Below are 24,093 nucleotides of genomic sequence, written 5' to 3' on the forward strand. Positions count from 1 at the left end.
GACTTGGCTCGTTGTCAGCCGGTAACTAGCTGTCCAGATATTTCGAGGGGAAAAAGGATGAAGACGATGCGTTCGGGTGCCGTGGGAAGAACCTCCGTTTATTTACGTTCTTCAATTACATGGACACTGAATTGAATACATACAAACTAGACACTATACTCCTTTTCTGACCACTTTCTCTATACTTTCGTCTCTCTCTTCATACCTCCGCACTTCGCCTTGGCCATCACATTTTACACACACCGGACTTCCAAAAAACCCACAACCCCTTGCGGCTGCTACTCTTAAAGTGACAGGCCAAGCCTGTAACACTAGTTTAGCATACTCAGCCCGACTCAGCCCTGTTTGTTGGCCCCGATAGAACCACAATTTTCTAGGGCCAGAAAAGAGGGGAAAAAGTGGCCCCGCGCCGTGCCGCGCCGGAACGAGGCCTAGTAGAAGCACAACCAAAAAAGGGGACGGCACGACACGGCACGCTTAAAGCGAGCTACGCGCTGCAATGGAAATGCGCCATTAGTGATTACTGGTTCCATGTTGATTTATTTCAATACAAATTGTTGGGGGGAACTGAAAGGCTATTACCGTACTGGTTACTTTGCAGCCCGGACATTTCCCCCAAAACACATTTAGACGCGATCGCAACACAGTACCTTTCAAATCCGATCATTTTTAAGACCTTCTAAATCATATTTAAGACCTTTCTTATTTTTTGGGTTATATTTAAAGGTGGGGTAGGTAAGTTTGAGAAACCGGCTCGAGATACACTTTTTGTTATATTCCATGGAATGCTCTTAACATCCCGATAGCAATGAATATCTTAAGTGCTTTGACAAAAAATCCATAAAAAAATGTCATCTGTGGAAGCCGTAATACTGTAAAAAGTACGACCAATCATTTTAGCCGGCCCGGTAGATGGCCTACCTGCCTGTCAGCCTTCCATCTGTGCACAAACTTATCTCGTGCCCTCATTGGTCATGTGCGCGTCCGTGTGTGTTGGAGGCGGGGCTCTATAAGGAAGTGGCAGATTTTCTCCGGTCGTGTATTTTCAAATTCTAGCGATCTCGAGCTGGTTTCTCCAAAATTACCTACCCCACCTTTAAGACCTTTTTAAGGCCTTCAATTCAGATTATCAAATATAAGACTTTTTAAGACTTTTTAAGACCCCGCGGGAACCCTGTCAAGCCTTGTGTGTCCTTTGTTGTCATTTTGTGGAAAGGGTCCTCAGCCCTAATGTGACTGCAGTGTTGAAAGCTTTGCTATTTTTGTTTGGGCCCTTTGAATTTAAGTCTAATGGCACAGGTACTGTATACCATTTTTTTAAAGAATGATGTCATATATTTACTAAATCTTGCCAAGTCTAAAAGTAGGGTATCCGTACACCAATCATCATCATCCTGCTCGAGAGGGACAGAGCAGACTGGATTTTTCCGTTCCCACAGAACGGAAACTTTCCACAACATCCCGAGAGATGTAGCAGGCTGGTTCTCATGGAAAAGGGCCACTGGTCAGATAATGAGGCAGAGATCCACAGCTCAGATACTGGGACAGATTCAATGAACACTGGGAAAACACTGACGTCAAGTCTGGCACTCTTATCTAGAATTTGTTGATGTTTATGATTACAGCGTTTTAACAACATAAGCATACAAGATATCTGGGGAAAGTTATTAGGAGCTAAAAGTTCCAGGTGTTGCGATAGACACTTTCCTCCAAAGATAGCCGTGCCCCAGAATGCAACACTATTCCCATTCCCTGGCCTATAGCATCAAATCTGAAGTGGCATAGTCAGAAGAAAACGTTCACAATTGCCTAATCTACTACACCACCAGGAGATGTCAACAGAAGTACAGAGCCCGGCAGCTACAGGGGACAGGCAAAACCTCCGTTAGCAGTTAGCTTTGTTTTTTTGCAGAATCATATATGCTACATCTGCCAACTTAATTCCTGGGATCTGTTAAATGCGTTTTTCTCGGTTCTGCCACTTTGCTATGGTCCAATAAACAAACAATCAATAGGAAAACAAACCATAAAGCACATGGTTAGTGGGACAAACATAAATATTTCTAATGTAAAGGGGATGGCTCCACTTGGAAATGTATTGCAATGTCTTTTTGACAGATTTCAGCCGTTTTTTATAATAAAGTTTAAATATGGAACCAGTTGGTGATATGTAATGCCGCTCCCTTTGTCTTTGGATCATGTGGTTTGGTATTAAACATTACACCTATTTAAATGATATGAAAGGATGTATTCACTTTGTATCAATAGGATTGGATCATCCATCATTTAATAAATATATAAATTCAGATATATTCTGATGGCCATAATAAACAAATAGTATTGTCAAACTATTCAGGTCCAACTCGCAACTGAATCAAAAGCATTGACTGTAAAGTCTACAAAGAATAAAGACATAACTTTGCCTGGAAGTGATGGAAAAGCTTGACACAGTAATCAGTCACATCGGAGATTATGTGTTGTTTATTTGAAATGTAAATTGTAGTTTCTTGCATCCAAAAGCAGCTCTGACAATGAACTACTTTACTTTGGAAAACAAACAGCCGCAACAGCGGAAGCAAGAATTAAACAGCTCATTTTATGAAATCCAAATTGATTCAACCACAGAGGGCTGAGTGTTGAAATGGTTGGCAGTTCCTGGAAGCCTTGCTGCATTAGTGAGTTTCTATCATTAGACTAATCAGTAAAAAAAAAAAGACAATTTGGTCAATCAATTGTCCCTCTTTCAGTAGAGATATTAATCAATCAATCAATCAATGTTTATTTATATAGCCCAATATCACAAATGTTACATTTGTCTCAGTGGACTTCACAGTTTGTACAGAATATCAGTATGACAATACGACACCCTCTGTCCTTAGACCCTCACATCGTACAAGGAAAAACTTCCAAAAAAGGAAAAACCCCACAGTTTAAAGGGGAAAATGGGAGAGACCTCAGGGAGAGCAACAGAGGAGGGATCCCTCTCCCAGGACGGACAGACGTCTCTACGACTACAAAAACTTTTCCAGAAAACACAGAGAGGAAAAGGATACTCATTTACTTTGCTGACCTCTCCCAGTCAGGATGTTTACCGGTTTCCTCTTTCTGCTCCTCCTCACAGGTAAGCTGGAACAATTCTATATGTTGCATTCAGGTGGGACGTTTCTGTTGCCACTCCAATATCATTGAGGGGAATGAAGGTTTGTTTTGTGATACAGCATAAAAAAAGAAACTACAAGCAACATCTATTAACAAAAAATAACTATTTTCCAACTCTTTCATAATTTTCCGGCGTAGTATGTGGATTATTCAGAGTAGCAGGTATGTCCCTGCAAGAGAAGTTGCTTTAGTTAAAAAACTACCATTTGTGTGCATGAACATAATATTAAATGTAGAGCTCTATTCTCTTTTTCCTAACAGTTACACAACAATTTAACCGGCTTCATTTGAATCCCTCTTTGTAAGCTGTATACTTTTTTCTGTCAGGTGGAAGTACCAACAATAACTCAAAGGACGACAATAACAACGGTGTGTAAAGGAAAAACACAACAAATTACAGTAATTATGTGTTGTTCTATTTTTATTATACGTATAGATGTCTTGAAAAGTAATACACTTGTCTGTTTACTGCATTGTATAATTCAAAGTAGTTTTTTGTTTAATTAAACTGATAGATATGTTACTGGTGTGAACAGCATACTAACAAATGATATAAAGAAACGGGGGGTTATAGTTCTACTGTAAGCAAAGGCGGAGCCCTCTACTGGACTCTATGGGTACTACTCTCATCAATGATACGCGAGCGTTCACACACTGAAGTTGTATAAACGTAGCCGGCCAATCAGGGCGAGCCTACCTGAATGCGAGCGCAGGCTCACAGTATATAAGGCAGCTACACCTCCTGACTGTCATCCTACACCCTCTTCAGCGAGCGGCATAGGGAAGACAGGGCCCCTAGTTAGAGGGCTCCGCCTGTGCTTATAGAACTAGGGTTACAATACGATGAATAAACGCCCTGTCGCCCCACACATCGACCCACCACACTGCCCCTAACCGGCCTTTGGTTAACAGCCATCGCACCCCAACTTCCTATCACCCAGTTGTGACCGTGGAGAAGTCGGGGCCGCAGCTTACTTGGCTGGGTAGAGCCTAATTGGTCTGAATAAGCCCATAGCTCCACCCTTCAGGTGCCAGCGTAAGTGACTACACACTGCACACCACGTTTCCCAGGTCCCTAAGCAGCATGGGAAAACGTAAGTGTACTATGTCTTCCACACTCACACCCCGCTCGCTGAAGAGAAAAGGATGACAGTCAGGAGGTGTAGCTGCCTTATATACTGTGAGCCTGCGCGCGCATTCAGGTAGGCTCGCCCTGATTGGCCGGCTACATTTATACAACTTCAGTGTGTGAACACTCGCGTATCGTTGATGAGAGTAGTACCCATAGAGTCCAGCCTGTCCTCCGCCAAAAACGACCAAATAGGTCGATTGTTCAGCAGCTTATTACGACCTATAGTCACGTTTTAAAGTTTAGCACCTCTAGTGGTCGTATAAGAAAAAACAATTTGCGACATATGCTCCCGTTGATTGCAAACGCTCTGGAGGGTCGTATATTCACAAATAACCCTCTGGAAAATCCTAAATTGTAGAATAGTTTGGCCATTAAAATGCTTTTTGATGACATTTCTACCGAGAAGTGTATATTGTACTTTTAGAATCCATGTCCAGTGGATGTGAAGGATCTATAGTTTATTAGATATTACGAAGATGATTTGAGGTCTCGCCAGGAGAACGTGTATATGCGGCAGCTTCCATGTAAAGTTGGCGTCAACCCTCACGGGGCGAAAACAGTATTTCCGGTCTCAAAGTTTTCATAATTTAACCGGAAGTATTCCCCTCACTGTCAAATGATTACACAGTGATATCTGCATTACTCACCCACTAAAAAACATCAGTTTATCCTTGTTAATTACACACCATTGATTGGTTTCATATGTGTACAATGCTTTTGTGTTTTTAACCTTCGATTCGGAGAAACAAATATTTTTTTCGGAGTTTAGGATGGCCGAAGACACTACACTACCCATAATCCTCAGCTATCGTTTGGGACTACAACATTCACTTTGCTTGACAAACCCTGTGATTAGTCCTCAAGCTCTGTGATTGGATGATGGAGTGGCAGTGCGCCAAGGTTACGCAGAGCTCTTTGAAATGGAATGAAACCATGGCAGACTATCCAAAACTGGACTCGAAAGGGTCCAGCCCCCCCAGAACTACACATGCTGGCTATTGTGTTTCGCAACATGTTCTATGGCACGTCTCTGCTGGGAATTGTAGTTTTAAAAGACGTTTTCGTATTTCCCATAATTAGAAGTTGCCAGTATTAAACTGTGTACATCCCTGGAGGTTTAGGGGATACGAAACACAGTGGTGTTATCAAATTTAAAACATATAATTAATAAATGGGTGAAAATCGCTTGTGTCCATAATGGGCAGCATTAATATACCCACATGACAGCTAAGGTCTAAGAGCTTTATTTAACAGCTGGTCTTATGTCTGTGACCCCTCCTGTTGTGAATTGATAAGCCTGAAACATGCACTTGTCAAGGTTCAGAGGCAAATTTTGCAAATATGGCAGTAGCCATCAATCATCTTAAGATAAGATAAGATAAGATATACTTTATTGATCCTAAGTTGGGAAATGTTTTTGTTACAGCAGCATGTACAAAATGCCACTATTGTTACTTTGTAATTCTACTCCACTACACTTCAGAGGTTAACCTGGTATTTCTACTCCACTACATTTATTTTAGTTACTTTGCAGATTCTGATTAATGATGTGAAATATAAACAACCCTTAAAGCAGACTTTAGTTACACCTGAGTAAAATTCAGGGAAGGTAATTGTCAAGTGCCAAAATAAACTATGCAATATATTAGACGTTAAGTACTTTGTCAGACTTAATATTTATCTGTAGATACCCCCAAAGTTTTTTCTTATTCAAAAGAAGACCTTAACTTAAAGCATTCTTTAATGTTTAAATAAAGCCTCATTAGTTGGTCTGTTTTGCACATCCTCCTGTTAATATCTTTGGACGTCCTCCACTAGCTGTTTTATTGTAGAGATCACTACAGTATCTTCTTGATATTTTCTGTTCTATATTTCTATCATTGACCTTCTTCTTTCCCCCTATTTTGTATGTAGGCTACTCTTAATATTTAAATGTTTTCATCAAACTACGTCAGATGTGTAATATTTAATGCAACCGAACGGCGATTACAATGCCGTTATGTGATGACTTTCAAAGAAAAAAGCAAGCACACTCGGAAAAAAGTATTATTATTTTTTATGTTTTTGGATTTCACATCGCATAAACACCATATCCCAACGTGCATTGCGGCTAAAACATCCAATCACCGAGCTTCAACGATAGCTGAGGATTATGGGTAGTTCAATGTTCTAGCCTATCAAAACCTCTGAAAAAATAAATGTGTCCCTCAGAATCGAAAGAGAAAAACCTATGGGAAAAACACAAAAGCAGTGAACACAATTAAATGATAAACTGATGTTTTTTAGTGGATGAGTACTGCAGATATAGCTTTAAAATAATTTGACAGTGATGGGAATACGGTTTTATTATGAAAACTTCGAGACCGGAAATACTGTTTTCACCCCGTGAGGGTGACGCTAACTTTACATGGACGCTGCCGTTACACATTCTCCTGGCAAGACCTCAAATAATCTTCGTAATATCTATCAAACTATAGATCCTACACATCCACTGGACGTGGAATCTAAAAGTACAATATACACTTCTCGATAGAAATCGAATCAAAAAGCATTTTAATGACCAAACTATCCTACAATTTAGGATTTTCCAGAGAGTGTTATTTGTGAATATACGACCCACCGGAGCGTTTGCAGTCAACGGGAGCACTAGAGGTTGAAAACTTTAAAACGTGATTATAGGTCGTAATAAGCGCTTGAACAATCGATCTATTTGGTCGTAATAGTTGGAGGACTTGTTGCTAGAGTCCAGTAGAGGGCGGAGCCTGTGTGAGATCGAACTAAACTTGGTGTGTTGAGAATGCATGATGTCTGACGTAACCATTATTTTACAGTGAGGTGAGCTCCAAAAATCCCATTTACCTTCTTTGATGGGTAAAACATATAGGAGTTGCTTATCTCAGCATCATTTAAACCAAACAATATCTGCAGATGCAATTACAAATGTTTTGTGGGAAAGCAGTTTGTGTGTGTGCATGGACATAATATTGAATGTTGAGCTGTATACTCTTTTCTGTCAGGTGGAAGTTCCTGGAATACCACAGAGCTTCAGGATGATCTTAAATCAAATCACAGCTTTGAAGCAAGTATGCAAACACTCAAAATGTGTCAAATAATTAAATGTATAGAGCATTTATCTTATTTATAGATTTTATATATCCGTGAGAAAATGTGTGAGTGAATTTGATTTATTTATATGTTTGAAATCTCACATTTTCGGTTATTAAACGATGAGCATGAACATATTTTATAATTGTGTTCTTAGCTTTTGCTAACAGATGCACACATGAACCTGCTTCAGTTGAATCACTTTAAGAGCTGTATACTTTTTTCTTTGAGGTGGAGAAACATTCAATAACTCGGAACAACAAGAGCTTATTGGCCAACGCTCCCATAAGGATAAGGACAATGATCACAGTAAGAGTAAGTACACAGTAATTATGTGTTATTCTATTTCTACTTTATTAATAGAACTCTTTAAAAATGAATACACTTGTCTGTTGTCAGCACTGGATAAGTTTAACGCAGTTTTTGTCACAAGGTAATACAACTGATAGATAAGTTACTGGTGTGAACAGCAAACAGAACAATTATATAAAGAAACTAGAGTTGGTTTTTTGATTGCATGAGGTCTGACGTTGAAGCATTTTGACAATGTGGAGCAGATGGACCTCAAATGGAGAGCCCAATTTAAATGTAAAATGCTCACATTTGAAAGTTATTAGTGGACAGATGACACAAATCCCTGCTGTCCTGCCGACACCCATCTAATGATGACCTTTCAGTGACCACAACCACTGGATATTACAACAGATAAGACAAGACTTATGTCTAAGTGGCAAGTTAGCCAACAAGAAGAATGAGAGAGAGAGAGAGAGAGAGAGAGAGAGAGAGAGAGAGAGAGAGAGAGCTATGAATGAAAAACTGAGGTCTGCATTTCCTTGCAGTTTTTCCTATAAAGAAGTAACTCTCTGATAGAGATATTGTTTTGATGTCCTCCCAATAGAAAGTGCATTCCCCTATGAAGATGTTTTAAACTGCCTGAACCTAACCAAAAACAAGGACAAGTTGGTCCGACCTGCCAAATACTTTGAAAAACCAACATGGGTCTATCTCCAAATGGCAATTATGGCAATTCTAGATGTGGTAAGTGCAACTTTTATACATTTTTTGTTTTGAGGATAATCATTATTTTTTGCTTTGGAAAGCAGCCAAAAACAACAAAAACAAAGATAAAACAGTTGAACGTACAAACACACGGTAATACACATGAAAGCCAAAAAAGCAATAGGTATCAGTAAAGTAAAATCTAAATATAGGATAAGTTAGTTTAATAAGAACAAAAGACTCTCTCAAAAAACAGCTCAGCATACATTTCAATATAGCATGCAATTCTTCCTAACTGATAATCATAATAATAATAATAATAATAATAATAATAACTTACATTTATATAGCGCCTTTCAGGGGACCAAAGGTCGCTTTACAGAAAAAACAGGAGTAAAACAAACAAAAAAAACAGTCAGACAAACAGTCAGACAAAACAACAAATAAATGAGGGGCCTTGGCAAACAGGTGGGACTTGAGGGCCCTTTTAAAGGTGTCAAGAGACGGGATGTTGCGGATCACCGCAGGGAGAGCGTCATAGTACGATTTGTACCAGATCAGTACTTGTACATAGTGCCTCTAGGAAACAGCGTAATACTAGCACTATTGAAGGAAGCATATACAAGTCAGAATAGTGCGACAAAGTGTCCACAAAAATTATGTCACCACAAAAATAATACCTTTAATCAATTTCTCCCCCAATGCTGCCTTGAATTTTTGAAGAAACATCGTTGGGGCTTTGCTTAGTGTGACCCCGTTAATGCGGCGAAATCACAAAGTGGGTTTACAAAGGAGCTTTTACTTATTTTCAACTTGCTGAAGGTAGTCAGCATGTTATCTTCAAAGTGCAATGTTTTATGACAGTTTCGCCTATGTAAGGTCAGCTACCTTAATGTGGTAAAGATTTTCACACCATGTCTTCGGTTACAGAAAGAGGTTGACCAGACTTTCATTTCTTTCGCTGTGATTTATATGGTGAGTTTGTTTTGAGAACCAATTTGTGATTTTCCTATACTGTTTATTATACTGTAGGTTGAAATGAGTTGCTGTAGATTGCATCTTAAAGGTCTTTTATCTTCCCTTCTTCCTTGTTTTCCTATGTAGAAATGGGAAGATCCACATATTTATTGGAAACCACAAAACTTTGGTGGCCTTGATAAGATGAGAGTGCCTGCTGATTTGTTGTGGAAGCCAGATCTAATGATTGAAGAGATGTAAGTTGGAGTTTTTGTGCATACTCACAAATCCACAAACTCACAACAGTAAATGGTGATGGAGCCTGTTATTATTAAGAAGGACGTGCACAATAAATCATATGGATGTAAAAAGATGATGCAACAAGGTTTAAACATATTGTTTTTTTACAATTATATATATTTAAAGTAATGAGGATACATTTTAGGAAAATACAGACTTCAACAATAGTATCATAATTTAGATAAATGTTTAATTCTATTAAAGTATTACACAATGTGAAAATCAGTTTGAAGCATATAAAGTGTTTGCTATAATTTGTACACATGTATGTTTGTTGTCATACAGGATAGAGAAGGACAAGGCTGTTCCAAATCCCTTCATCACCATTCACTCAAACGGCTTCGTTGAACATGTGAGGGACCTTATGGTGGTCAGCACGTGCAAGATGCAAATTTACAAATTTCCTTTTGATATTCAGAGCTGCACATTGTCTCTCAAGTCTATCGTTTACCCAGGTGAGCTTTCAGAAGTTCCTAGACATTTATCTAAAATATGTATGTTGTGTGTTTGATTGCACGTTTGTGGTAATTATCTATTTAAAGGTTAATTGTCACATGAGCACACACCAGCACATGCATTTATCCTGTAAATCCTGATAAGACATCTCAAACTTGTATCTTCACTTTCACCTTAGAGGAGGAGTTGAGGTTTCAAGTCATAGACGACAGTACACTGATAACGGAATGGACTCGCCAAATGATGAGGAACGAGTCTGAGTGGTTTCTCATCGACATTACAGTCAAGGACAAATCTGTCTCACGTTTTTTTGAAAAGCAAAGCGTTCTAATTTATACTGTAAGTGTGTTGTACATTTTACTTTTATTTATTTCTGCAAAAATGTGCATGAAAATGTCTGCAGCTCCACTTGTTGGTTTTATTTAGCTTGCATTCTAAACAGCAGAATAAAAAAGAGCAAACCCATTGATATTGTTGTTGATTGGATACATTGTAATCACACATTGTTGATGGTGGCCACTTAATTATCCTTAACCATTGTGACAAAATATAAAATATAATTAAATTATATAAACAGGAAACTTCATATTTCAGTGGAGCAATATCTTTCATATTGCATGAACTTAAACCCATAATCAATAATGTTTTTGATCATTGCAGCATTAGTGAACAGATTCACTGTTTTTCCATCTTGGATCACAGATCAGGATGAGGAGGCGTTCTGCCCTCTACATCGCCAACTTCTTAGTGCCCATCCTGTTCTTCTTCTGTCTGGACTTGGCCTCCTTCCTGATGTCAGACAATAAGAGGGAGAAGGTCAGCTTCAAGGTCACTGTGCTGCTCGCTGTCACTGTGATGCAGCTTATTCTCAACAACATTCTGCCTTCCTCTTCAGACAGGATACCGCTTATAGGTAAAGCAACTCAGAGTCATTATTTTATTGGACTTCCATTTAATTCAAGCAGGAACAACAATGGCTTATCTTTCATCCACTTTAATGATGATGCCTTTTCTCTTCAGCGGTGTACTGGATTGGGATATTTGGTTTGATAATGATCAGCCTTCTGGAGACGATGTTGGTGATGTATCTGATTGAGAAGGACTCTGCATCTAAAGAAAAAAAGGCTGATAAAAACCGCAGCCTGAGTGAGGACTGTGGAAACACATTCTTTAAACCTGTGGATTTTAACTATTATTATATTGTATTTACTCATATGTTTGGAATACACAAAGAAACATCTACAATTAATAATACTTCTGAACATGCTGTTGTCATGTGTCAACAATTTCCTTTCAGATGTGAAGAAATGGACTCACTGTGCTTGTGTGTGTAATGAGTCTGATGAACCGCCATCTGAACTGCTGTCTGTGACCAAAGAGGTGAGAATTGGGTTACTCTTAAAACAAACAGTTTGGTATAAAAATAGTTTACAGTACAAAGTCTTTATTCTCATCACAATTGACAAACATTGGTATATCAAATTGAACAGCTGGCAATTTGTTATGGTTGTTATGGTCCATGATCAATCCACTAAAAAACGTCTACAGGACAAAAGAAGCCAACTGATGGAGGAGTCCAATTCCTTGGAGAAGCTCCCAGATGAGCTGAGTGAGGCGGTGAAAGCACTCTCTCTGCTCCTCAGCAGGAAGGAAGAAAGGAAGCCTGACTACTGGACCAGAGTGGCTAAAAAATTGAACATAATTTTCTTTTTTGTCTATGTCACAGTGTCCGCTCTGTTTTTGGTTGTCATCTTTTCATTATGGATCCATGCAAACGACGAGTAGTGGTAAACAATTGGGGTCTATTCAGAAACATGTTTGTTTTACTAAACCGACTTGTATCTTTGCAAGTTTGTCACCAGAGAGAATTTATTATACATTCTTCTACTGAAGGCGGCAAATGTCTGTGGAATAAACTTGCAAAACTAAGATTAAATGTATTTCGGGCCAGCTAGATTAAGTCTGTCACAAATTCAAAAGCCAAACATATCCACAGGGAAACAGTCGACAACATTAACTATTGCTTCAAACTGCGACTCCACCAAGTGCAAGCAGTGATGCACAGGTCAGGGCCAGATCCAGAATTTCTCAATCGCTTACCCTAACCCTTTCGATCATCTAAACTTTATATTGATCATAGCAACACATTTTGACAAACTTTAAAACCTGTCTCAAGGCTGACTTGATTAGAACATTCCTTCAATTAACATGTTCTTTAACGCATCTGTAGTCAGTTTCAAATCTGTAGTTTAGGTTGGTTGGTCAGAACCAACGTTTTAACCAAAACTCATTGTTATTTTTAAGAGGGGGTCGAGGGTTCAACTGACTTGTTAGGAATCAATACATGAACCCACAGTGGGAAATCATTAATCAAAAGTTATTTCTGATTAATAACAGCAAGTTATGCTATGCTCAATAAAGAGTATGCAACCATATATTACTATTATAAATGTTAACTTAAAATGGGCAGACACTAGTATGCACAAGCCTTTTAATGTTGATGTTCACTCATAACACTGCATGGATCACTTGAACAGCCATGGTGTAACCGTACAAAGAAGTATTGTAAATGTAATGGCATGTTCTCTTAATTGTTGAACATTAAGAGGCTTTCCAATTCTGCAAGTGAGTGTTTCTTGTCTGTAGATCTTGTGAGAACTGCGTGCGCTCCCTCTACCTGTGCTGTCCCTATCCTGTCAACTATGTGCCCTTATATACAACCTTCTGCATCTAATCACCAGCCCTAAGTGTCTAGAATAATACTGCATGATATATCTATCATAATATGACATGGCAACAATTAACATAAATATCTCCTACAGTAAAGTTATAGTATTATATGACTTTATATTATATATTGAAAACTGTGAGTGTTGCTTCTTTGTGGAAATGCTATGGAAACACTATTATTGATTTTCCCACCATACTAAACAAGTATACTTTTTAGGGCTGTCAGTCGATTAAAATATTTAATCGCGATTAATCGCATGATTGTCCATAGTTAATCGCGATTAATCGCAAATTAATCGCACATTTTTTTTCTGTTCTAAATGTACCTTAGAGGGATATTTTTCAAGTTTTTAATACTCTTATCAACATATGAGTGGACAAATATGCTTTATATGTTTGTTTATTATCATTTGAACAATGACAAATATTCTCATGAATATTAAACACAACAACCTCTGAACATTACAAATATTCGCCTCAATTCAACCTGGGGGGTATACTACGAATCTAGTTCAACATATCCTGGATATGTTTTGAGTTATCCGGTTGACTAAATCCAAAAAAAAAAACGCTCTCGCTAAATGGTCCTACGACGCTGGCTATCAACTCGATCACTCAAGCCAGCCGTGTCCTATCTAGTTAGGTGCGCGTTCACATAAAAGGGGTGGTATTTGGAGTGTTCGACCAATCACAAACATGGAGAAGCCGTGTACTGACAGCGCAGCGCGTCATATATTTCCTGAATGAAAAGTCAACTAATATTAGACAAATATGAAGACGTTAAACTTTAAACATCCATGACTTAAACACTTTATCCAGGATAAAAGCCACATAGCTGCACCTGCAAGGTGAATACTGCTGGTAAAAGAAAAAGTGTTTGAATACGTTCATTAACAGTTTTATGATATCACTGCCCCGTCTAAGACACGAGTGGAGTGTTTCGTCAACTTAATGTGTTGCTTAAAATAATACTTCTGCATACAGTAGGCTATGTGACACTGTGAGTGTTGCACGCCAGATACGGCTCAAGAAGCTGACTCAGATAAGGAAATATATGATACATTATGATGTGATATCATGTGATATGAATGATAATGGGACACATCGCCGTCTGCACTCACAGTGCCGCGGACTGTAGGCTACGTAATGTTACTTTGATCCGGTTACTTATGTTGTGGCAGATATTTAAGTAAGCTTTCTTAACGCTAATGTTATAATAGTCAGATTGCTCTGAAGATAGGAGGGGATATTCTATTAATTTTCACGCTCACACATTCGGTGATTTTGGCCGGCCGTCTTTCCTGCAACGGCAGTTTAAACTGTATTTCCTTTATCCTCCTGTCATATGAATTGATCGCTTTAAACTCCGCACACTGAGCTCTGATTGGTCAGCAGGCAGTGCTTTTATCCTGGAACCTATCCTGGGGGGTATACTACGAATCTAGTTCAACATATCCTGGATATGTTTTGAGTTATCCGGTTGACTAAATCCAAAAAAAAAACGCTCTCGCTAAACGGTCCTACGATGCTGGCTATCAACTCGATCGCTCAAGCCAGCCGTGTCCTATCTAGTTAGGTGCGCGTTCACATAAAAGGGGTGGTATTTGGAGTGTTCGACCAATCACAAACATGGAGAAGCCGTGTACTGACAGCGCAGCGCGTCATATATTTCCTGAATGAAAAGTCAACTAATATTAGACAAATATGAAGACGTTAAACTTTAAACATCCATGACTTAAACACTTTATCCAGGATAAAAGCCACATAGTTGCAGCTGCAAGGTGAATAGGCTACAGCTGGTAAAAGAAAAAGTGTTTGAATGCGTACATTAACAGGTTTATGATATCACTGCCCCGTCTAAGACACGAGTGGATCTGACTTTAATTACATTTGACTCGAGTGTTTCGTCAACTTAATGTGTTGCTTAAAATAATACTTCTGCATACAGTATGTGAGACTGTGAGTGTTGCACGGCCAGATATGGCTCAAGAAGCTGACTCAGATAAGGAAATATATGATACATTATGATGTGATATCATGTGATATGAATGATAATGGGACACATCGCCGTCTGCACTCACAGTGCCGCGGACTGTAGGCTACGTAATGTTACTTTGATCCGGTTACTTATGTTGTGGCAGATATTTAAGTAAGCTTTCTTAACGCTAATGTTATAATAGTCTGATTGCTCTGAAGATGGGAGGTGATATTCTATTCATTTTCACGTTCACACAGTCTGTGATTTTGGCCGGCCGTCTTTCCTGCAACGGCAGTTTAAACTGTATTTCCTTTCTCCTCCTGTCATATGAATTGATCGCTTTAAACTCCGCACACTGAGCTCTGATTGGTCAGCAGGCAGTGCTTTTATCCTGGAACCTATCCTGCTCCGGAGGATAGCCGTTCAGAATAAGTTATCTAGCCCGCTAAGAAGTGAACCAGCTTCGTAGGACCGGAAACCCCTGAAGTTAGCTTGCTAAACGAAAATCCTGCTTCGTAGTATAGGCCCCAGAGCAACCACTGTGTAGAGAAACTCACCAAACTGTGGTCCTACCTGACAGACCGTAGCTTCTCGGTACAGCTAGGTGCCTTCTCCTCTGCCAAAGCCCCTCTTACCTGTGGGGTTCCCCAAGGCTCGATTCTGGGCCCCATCCTTTTCCTACTGTACATACTGCCCCTAGGTTCAATACTCACAAAACATAACATTCCCTTCCACTGCTACGCCGACGATGTACAGATATATCTGCCTCTAAAAGCAAATGTCACACACTCACTACAGCAGCTGATGGACTGCTTAGCAGAGATTAAATCCTGGCTGAGCAAAAACTTCCTCAACCTCAACGAGAGCAAGACTGAGGTCATCTTTTTTGGACCGCAACCTCCAGCCTCTCCGGTTGATATCCTGGGCTCTCTCAAAAAAAACATCCTCCCCTCGGTCATGAACCTTGGAGTGACATTCACCAGCACTTTTAAATTTGACAAGCAGGTTAGCACCGTAGTAAAATCCTGCTTTTTTAAAATAAGACTATTGGCCAAAACCAAGTCGTATTTATCTTTTAAAGACTTGGAAAGGGTTATCAACGCCTTTGTAACCTCGAGACTGGACTATTGTAACGCTCTGTATGTGGGTATGGACCAGGCCTCAATTAAACGCTTACAGCTAGTCCAAAACGCGGCTGCACGTTTACTGACTGGTCACAAAAAGCGCGACCACATCACCTCTATTATGGCCTCATTACACTGGCTTCCAGTTCGGTTCAGAATTGATTTTAAAGTCCTTTTATTTGTTTTTAAAGCCCTAAATGGGCTGGCTCCGGCCTATATAACTGCGCTACACCCCAGCCAGAGCTTTAAGGTCTGCTGACCAGCTGCTGCTGGTAGTGCCCAAGACCAGGCTAAAAACCCGAGGGCACCGAGCCTTCGCAGCAGCTGGCCCCAGGCTCTGGAACACTTTGCCCCTCCATGTGAGGTCGGCCCAGACCCTAGGGGTTTTTAAATCCACATTAAAAACACACTTCTTCTCTCTGGCCTTCTAATTAGAGCGGAGCATGACTCCTGACTTTTCCGTGTGTTTTATATCTGTTATAGTTATATCTGTTGTAATTTATTGTTGTTTATTGTGTTTTGTAGTAATGTGTTTTTTATTACATGTACAGCACTTTGGCTCGACCAAAAATCGCTTTTAAAATGTGCTTTATAAATAAAACCTGATTTGATTTGATTTGATTTGAAACTGGTCCGTTGATATCTTCTGTATCGGTTTCTTGGTATCCTACACATTTTTTTTGCTCAATTCCTTAAAATAGAAAATGGTGATGATGATTTTAGACAAACAACCAGTGACCCTAGAACTAATATAAAAATAGAAAATGCTATTAATCACAAGGTCGCTAACTGGAAAATGAAAAACAAGACGTAAAATGTCACACTCAATGAATTAAACCAAATCAATAAGGTGTAACTTTTAAAACTTTCATCCTTATGTTTACCTCTATCTCCTGGCTAAATGTATGATTGATTTAACTCAAACAGGTGGAATCAATTTGAATATTACCTTGTGTGTGTATAATAGAAATACTGTGACAGTTTAAGTGGGCTCCAGTGGCGCATTCGGTCAGCGTGAGGTACTTCTAAGACAGTAACCTGCAGAGTGATGCCGAGGTTGTGAGTTCAAACCTCACCTGGAGCAGAGAAGTTTCATCTGCACGCAACATGAAAGTTTAAAAAGGTGTTGGTGTTGCCGAATTTGGCACCCCCACTTTAACTTTGTCCTAGATAGTCGTACTGTCACCAAAATCAGACTGGTGTTTGCTGTTCACCTGTAGTTTGTGCACACAGAAACATTTTACTCTGGGCTCAGCAGGTGAGAAACTAAAGAGGCAGACCAGGTGTTGGTGCACAGGTGATATAGGTGCTGTGGCTTAGTGGTAAAGCGCCTGTCTCGTAAACAGGAGATCCTGGGTTCAAATCCCAGCAGTGCCTCTTTGTTACAGAGAACATATTTTAAGATAAACCTCTCATCGTTACCACGTTCAATTACATTCAACAGTAAATGTTTGGTATAGTTTGTACTTCAAAATGGCTTAGATTAAGGTTTAAAGTTGACTGTTATCCACCTCTGAAGTAATGGTTTGGATTCATTTGTGTGTATGACCTCGATTTTTTAATCTAGATTTATCTGATGCCCACTGGTAAATATCTATATAAGGAACTGTAATTGAGAAAATCATAATTTATAGAGGTTGGGTGTTCCTAAAAACAACCGTTTTCACTTTCTACTGACAAATGAAAGCCTAAAAGAAAGACTCTAGAGCAGGGATGGGCAACTTGGATGGTGGTGGGGGCCACATCATTTATGTACTGGCCACCAGGGGGCCGCAGATTCACTTGGAACACACATACACAAATTCCATGTATTGTATGTAATTATTAACAAATATACTACGTCTGACATCTTCATTGACATTTTTCAATCTTTCAGGGAACATCCTCTAATAAGCTCACTAAACAAATATCAGTTCACAGAAATGTTATTTAATTTGTACAAGTGGCATGTTTGTATTGAACAGTTTATTTAACAGTGGAATACAACTATTTTAAACTATTGGAAAGCATGGAAAATGCGTGTGCATTAAGATTAAACATTAAGATGACATCGTGTTCGCAGCTCACGACGTAACTAGGAGTCTAGTGGACGGTATCAGTACTACAAGTAAAACAAATATGTATTACTTTTTAAATTAATTAAGTTGTTTCTAAATTGATCTGAGGGCCGCAAAAAGAGGAAGTGGGGGCCACATGCGGCCCCCGGACCGCCATTTGTCCATTCCTGCTCTAGAGCATAGGACAGTGTTTGGTTATAATAACAGATACATTTAGAAAATTCAAGAGTAATGGCTATTGTTTTTGATATTATTGACATATTGTGCTCCAGTGGCGCAATCGGTCAGCGCGCGGTACTTATAAGACAGCAACCTGCAGAGTGATGCCGAGGTTGTGAGTTCAAGCCTCACCTGGAGCAGAGAAGTTTTAACCTGCATTCAAAGGATATTACAGGAGTTTTGTAGACGGAATCAGTTTTCGGTGCTCATTGATTCAGTCACATGGTAATATGTCTTTGGTTTACTTTGGTTATACTAAATAAATTCAGGAGAGAAAATTAAAAGAATACTATTGAGAGGTGCTGTAGCTTAGCGGTCAAAGAGCCTGTCTTGTAAACAGGAGATCCTGGGTCCAAATCCCAGCAGTGCCTCTTTCGGCGCGTTTCCACTACACGTCCTCGCTCGGCCCCGCTCGGTATGGCTGGGCCTCGTTAGGACTGGCTCTCTTTATGGCGCATTTCCATTACAGTTTAGGAACTGGGGTAGTATCTATAGTAACGCAGTGTAGGCGGAGCCGTGACGTGATCTTCAGAGAACCCCAGAAAAACAACACAGCCGTTAGCTGTTAGCACTCAGAGCTCACAGCTCCTCATATATGTTCAGAAACTAGACAAAAGTTAAACAAGTACAAACCACAGAGTGCTTGTGTCATGGTGAATACAGTCGCTGCTTTATTTATGTCTGTATAGGCCGTTGTTGTGAGTGTGGACGGTCGGAGCATATACTGCGTTAGCTTAGCCAATCTCCATTTAGAACACACGCATTTTAAAAGGTTTTTCGCCTGCCGTCTGTCTGCAGACTTGACAAAGCATTAATTCATGGTTTTTACTAACCGGTATCAGTATGTTGTTACTTCGGCATCATTTTGAAACGTGTATTACAATTAAATCACGGTCAAATATGTCCATCTTGTTGTAGTTGTAGCCCCCTTGCCAGCGATGCTCTCTCTAGTTTAGCATACTCAGCCCGACTCAGCCTCGTTGTCTCTGGCCCTAGACCCGCGATTTTATGAGGCCAGAAAAACTGTGAATTAGGACCCGCCGGCCGGTACTAGGCCAAGTGGAAACGCAACCAAAGACGGGCCGCTGACGTCACAGCCCTCTTAAACCGTGCTCCGCGCTGTGGTGGAAACGCGCCATAAGTTAAAGAAAATATCTCTTGGATTAAGTGTGTTATCCACCTCTGAAATAAGGGTGTGGTTTAGTTTTGGTGTAAAACTATATTAGGGCATTACCAATCTAACACCTGACCGTGACAGGAAGCAACATTACAGCTTAACATGTTGTGTGTTTGGGACTTTATAAATACAATTCTTTACAGCCTGAAAAAACCTTTGGAGGTGGAGGTTGGAGGTTAAAAACTGATTAAAAAGTGAGGAGGTAGTGGCAAAGACAAAAAGGCCCTGTAGCTTAGCGGTCAAAGCGCCTGTATTGTAAACAGGAGATCCTGGGTCCAAATCCCAGCAGCGCCTCTTTATTACAGAAAATATCTCTTGAATTAGGTGTGTTTTCCACCTCTGAAATAAGGGTTTGTTTTAGTTTGGGTGTAAAACTATATTAGGGCATTACCAATCTAATACCTGACTGTGACAAACGGACAAACAGGATGCAACATGACAGTTAAACACGTTTTTGGTTTGGGACTTAATGACTGCACATTTATCAGCGTGAATAAACATTTGTAGAAATAAAATGACACAATGGAAGTTAAAAAGTAAGGAGGTAGTGGATGGAGAAACGGGCGCTGTGGCTAAGTTGTAAAGCGCCTGTGAAGAATGAAAGGAAACTACTGAGCACAGTATCTGAGAAAAACAGAAAGTGTAGGAGCGGTGCTGTGGCTTAACGGTAAAGCGCCTGTCTAGTAAACAGGAGATCCTGGATTCAACTCCCAGCAGCGCCTCTTTGTTACAGAGAGCATCTATATAGATAAAGCTCTCATCATTACCACGTTCAATTACATTCAATAGTAAATGTTTGGTAAGGTTTGTACTTGAAAACCACTTAGGTTATAGTTTAAAGTTGACTGTTATCCACCTCTGAAGAAATGGTTTGGGTTAGTTTGTGTTTATAAGTTCAATTTTTTAAACTAGATTTATCTGATGCCCACTGGTAAATATCTATATAAGGAACTGTAATTGAGAAAATCATAATTTATAGAGGTTGGGTGTTACTAAAAACAACCGTTTTCACTTTCTACTGACAAATTAAAGCCTAAAAAAAAGACTCTCGAGCAGGGATGGGCAACTTGGATGGTGCGGGGGCCACATCATTTATGTACTGGCCACCAGGGGGCCGCAGATTCACTTGGAACATACATACACAAATTCCATGTATTGTATGTAATTATTAACAAATATACTACGTCTGACATCTTCATTGAATTTTTTCAATCTTTCAGGGAACATCCTCTAATAAGCTCACGAAACAAATATCAGTTCACAGAAATGTTATTTAATTTTTACAAGTGGCATGTTTGTATTGAACAGGTTATTTAACAGTGGAATAAACCTATTTTTAAACTATTGGAAAGCACGGAAAATGCGTGTGCATTAAGATTAAACATTAAGATGACATCGTGTTCGCAGCTCGCGACATAACTAGGAGTCTAGTGGACGGTATCAGTACTACAAGTAAAAAAAATATGTATTACTTTTTAATTAATTACGTTGTTTCTAAATTGATCTGAGGGCCGCAAAAAGAGGAGGTGGGGGCCACATGCGGCCCCCGGACCGCCATTTGCCCATTCCTGCTCTAGAGCATAGGAGAGTGTTTGGTTATAAAAACAGATACATTTAGAAAATTCAAGAGTAATGACTATTATTTTTGATATTATTGACATTTTGTGCTCCAGTGGCGCAATCGGTCAGCGAGCGGTACTTATAAGACAGTAACCTGCAGAGTGATGCCGAGGTTGTGAGTTCAAGCCTCACCTGGAGCAGAGAAGTTTTAACCTGCATTCAAAGGATATTACAGGAGTTTTGTAGACGGAATCAGTTTTCGGTGCTCAATGATTCAGTCACATGGTAATATGACTTTGGTTATACTAAAGAAATTCAGGAGAGAAAATAAAAAGAATACTATTGAGAGGCGCTGTAGCTTAGCGGTCAAAGAGCCTGTCTTGTAAACAGGAGATCCTGGGTCCAAATCCCAGCAGTGCCTCTTTGTTACAGACAATATCTCTTGAATTAAGTGTTTTATCCACCTCTGAAATAAGGGTGTGGTTTAGTTTGGGTGTAAAACTATATTAGGGCATTACCAATCTAATACCTGACCGTGACAGGAAGCAACATTACAGCTTAACATGTTGTGTGTTTGGGACTTTATAAATACAATTCTTTACAGCCTGAAAAAACCTTTGGAGGTGGAGGTTGGAGCTTAAAAACTGATTAAAAAGTCAGGAGGTAGTGGAAAAGACAAGAAGGTGCTGTAGCTTAGCGGTCAAAGTGCCTGTCTCGTAAACAGGAGATCCTGGGTCCAAATCCCAGCAGTGCCTCTTTATTACAGAAAATATCTCTTGGATTAAGTGTGTTATCCACCTCTGAAATAAGGGTTTGGTTTAGTTTGGGTGTAAAACTATATTAGGGCATTACCAATCTAATACCTGACTTTGACAAACGGACAAACAGGATGCACGATTACAGCTAAACATGTTTTCGGTTTGGGACTTAATGACTGCACATTTTTACAGCGTGAATAAACATTTGTAGAAATAAAATGACACAATGGAAGTTAAAAAGTAAGAAGGTAGTGGATGGAGAAACGGGCGCTGTGGCTAAGTTGTTAAGTGCCTGTGAAGAATGAGAGGAAACTACTGAGCACAGTATCTGAGAAAAACAAAAAGTGTTGGAGCGGTGCTGTGGCTTAACGGTAAAGCGCCTGTCTAGTAAACAGGAGATCCTGGGTTCAACTCCCAGCAGCGCCTCTTTGTTACAGAGAGCATCTATATAGATAAAGCTCTCATCATTACCACGTTCAATTACATTCAATAGTAAATGTTTGGTAAGGTTTGTACTTGAAAACCACTTAGGTTATAGTTTAAAGTTGACTGTTATCCACCTCTGAAGAAATGGTTTGGGTTAGTTTGTGTTTATAAGTTAGATTTTTTAAACTAGATTTATCTCACGCCCACTGGTAAATATCTATATAAGGAACGGTAATTGAAAAATCATAATTTATAGAGGTTGGGTGTTCCTAAAAGCAACCGTTTTCACTTTCTACTGACAAATGAAAGCCTAAAAGAAAGACTCTAGAGCAGGGATGGGCAACTTGGATGGTGGGGGGGCCACATCATTTATGTACTGGCCACCAGGGGGGCCGCAGATTCACTTGGAACACACACACAAATTCCATGTATTGTATGTAATTATTAACAAATATACTAAGTCTGACATCTTCATTGACATTTTTTAATCTTTCAGGGAACATCCTCTAATAAGCTCACGAAACAAATATCAGTTCACAGAAATGTTATTTAATTTTTACAAGTGGCATGTTTGTATTGAACAGGTTATTTAACAGTGGAATAAAACTATTTTAAACTATTGGAAGCATGGAACATGCGTGTGCATTAAGATGAAACATTAAGATGACATCGTGTACGCAGCTCGTGACGTAACTAGTAGTCTAGTGGACGGTATCAGTACTACAAGTAAAACAAATATGTTTTACTTTTTTGATTAATTACGTTGTTTCTAAATTGATCTGAGTGCCGCAAAAAGAGGAGGTGGGGGCCAAATGCGTCCCCCGGACCGCCATTTGCCCATTCCTGCTCTAGAGCATAGGACAGTGTTTGGTTATTATAACAGATACATTTAGAAAATGTAAGAGTAATGGCTATTGTTTTTGATATTATTGACATTTTGTGCTCCAGTGGCGCAATCGGTCAGCGCACGGTACTTATAAGACAGTAACCTGCAGAGTGATGCCGAGGTTGTGAGTTCAAGCCTCACCTGGAGCAGAGAAGTTTTAACCTGCATTCAAAGGATATTATCTGAGTTAAACTACTTGGAGTGAAGCAGACGTAAAGAGTTTTTCGGTGCTCATTGAGTCATTCATTAAATCTCACAGGCCAAATATTGATGAATGTGACAGAAGCCATATGCATTGGACACACGGTAAATATGGTCATATCCCTTTGGTTTACTTTGGTTATAATAAATAAATTCAGGAGAGAGAATGAAAAGAAAACTATTGAGAGGTGCTGTAGCTTAGCGGTCAAAGCGCCTGTCTTGTAAACAGGAGATCCTGGGTCCAAATCCCAGCAGTGCCTCTTTGTTACAGACAATATCTCTTGAATTAGGTGTGTTATCCACCTCTGAAATAAGGGTTTGGTTTAGTTTGGGCGTAAACTATATTAGGGCATTACCAATCTAATACCTGACTGTGACAAACGGACAAACAGGATGCAACATGACAACTAAACATGTTTGGGAATTTATGAATGCACTTTTTTACATCGTGAATAAACATTTGTAGAAATACAATGACACACTGGAAGTTAAAAATAAGGAGGTAGTGGATGGAGAAACGGGCGCTGTGGCTAAGTTGTAAAGCGCCTGTGAAGAATGAAAGGAAACTACTGAGCACAGTATCTGGGAAAAACAAAAACTGTAGGAGTGGTGCTGTGGCTTAACGGTAAAGCGCCTGTCTAGTAAACAGGAGATCCTGGGTTCAACTCCCAGCAGCGCCTCTTTGTTACAGAGAGCATCTATTTAGATAAAGCTCTCATCGTTACCATGTTCAATTACATTCAATAGTAAATGTTTGGTAAGGTTTGTACTTGAAAACGACTTAGGTTATAGTTTAAAGTTTACTGTTATCCACCTCTGAAGAAATGGTTTGGGTTAGTTTGTGTTTATAAGTTCAATTTTTTAAACTA

The 24,093-nt window shown here is 39.5% G+C and overlaps 1 protein-coding gene and 11 non-coding genes across 13 annotated transcripts; all 12 read left to right on the forward strand.

Annotated features, from left to right (window-relative positions):
* Positions 1-2,970: 2,970 nt before the first annotated feature.
* Positions 2,971-13,041, forward strand: LOC117473790 (5-hydroxytryptamine receptor 3A-like). 2 transcript variants are annotated; one of them, XM_034119665.1, is made up of 13 exons: positions 2,971-3,121; positions 3,466-3,528; positions 7,309-7,374; positions 7,628-7,711; positions 8,295-8,434; positions 9,326-9,370; positions 9,500-9,609; positions 9,938-10,107; positions 10,287-10,447; positions 10,811-11,021; positions 11,129-11,254; positions 11,406-11,488; positions 11,657-13,041. In XM_034119665.1, the coding sequence occupies exons 1-13, from the start codon at positions 3,085-3,087 to the stop codon at positions 11,891-11,893; spliced, it is 1,533 nt and encodes a 510-aa protein (XP_033975556.1). In that variant the 5' UTR covers positions 2,971-3,084; the 3' UTR covers positions 11,894-13,041. The 2 variants fall into 2 exon arrangements, with proteins under 2 accessions (XP_033975556.1, XP_033975557.1); XM_034119666.1 differs by having other exon boundaries at positions 3,487-3,528.
* Positions 13,042-17,245: 4,204 nt separating this feature from the next.
* On the forward strand, positions 17,246-17,317 carry trnat-cgu. The gene has a single exon. It is a non-coding gene; the product is annotated as a tRNA-Thr (tRNA).
* A 945-nt stretch (positions 17,318-18,262) lies between these two features.
* Positions 18,263-18,356, forward strand: trnai-uau. Its single transcript has 2 exons — positions 18,263-18,300; positions 18,321-18,356. It is a non-coding gene; the product is annotated as a tRNA-Ile (tRNA).
* A 158-nt stretch (positions 18,357-18,514) lies between these two features.
* On the forward strand, positions 18,515-18,587 carry trnat-ugu. The gene has a single exon. It is a non-coding gene; the product is annotated as a tRNA-Thr (tRNA).
* Positions 18,588-19,614: 1,027 nt separating this feature from the next.
* On the forward strand, positions 19,615-19,687 carry trnat-ugu. Its single transcript has one exon. It is a non-coding gene; the product is annotated as a tRNA-Thr (tRNA).
* Positions 19,688-21,059: 1,372 nt separating this feature from the next.
* Positions 21,060-21,153, forward strand: trnai-uau. Its single transcript has 2 exons — positions 21,060-21,097; positions 21,118-21,153. It is a non-coding gene; the product is annotated as a tRNA-Ile (tRNA).
* A 148-nt stretch (positions 21,154-21,301) lies between these two features.
* On the forward strand, positions 21,302-21,374 carry trnat-ugu. Its single transcript has one exon. It is a non-coding gene; the product is annotated as a tRNA-Thr (tRNA).
* Positions 21,375-21,635: 261 nt separating this feature from the next.
* trnat-cgu lies at positions 21,636-21,708 on the forward strand. The gene has a single exon. It is a non-coding gene; the product is annotated as a tRNA-Thr (tRNA).
* Positions 21,709-22,065: 357 nt separating this feature from the next.
* trnat-agu lies at positions 22,066-22,137 on the forward strand. The gene has a single exon. It is a non-coding gene; the product is annotated as a tRNA-Thr (tRNA).
* Positions 22,138-23,078: 941 nt separating this feature from the next.
* On the forward strand, positions 23,079-23,172 carry trnai-uau. Its single transcript has 2 exons — positions 23,079-23,116; positions 23,137-23,172. It is a non-coding gene; the product is annotated as a tRNA-Ile (tRNA).
* Positions 23,173-23,411: 239 nt separating this feature from the next.
* trnat-ugu lies at positions 23,412-23,484 on the forward strand. Its single transcript has one exon. It is a non-coding gene; the product is annotated as a tRNA-Thr (tRNA).
* A 348-nt stretch (positions 23,485-23,832) lies between these two features.
* trnat-agu lies at positions 23,833-23,904 on the forward strand. The gene has a single exon. It is a non-coding gene; the product is annotated as a tRNA-Thr (tRNA).
* The last annotated feature ends 189 nt before the right edge of the window (positions 23,905-24,093 follow it).

The sequence above is a fragment of the Trematomus bernacchii genome, unplaced genomic scaffold (genome assembly GCF_902827165.1).
Source record: "Trematomus bernacchii unplaced genomic scaffold, fTreBer1.1, whole genome shotgun sequence".
In the NCBI taxonomy this organism is placed as follows: domain Eukaryota; kingdom Metazoa; phylum Chordata; class Actinopteri; order Perciformes; family Nototheniidae; genus Trematomus; species Trematomus bernacchii.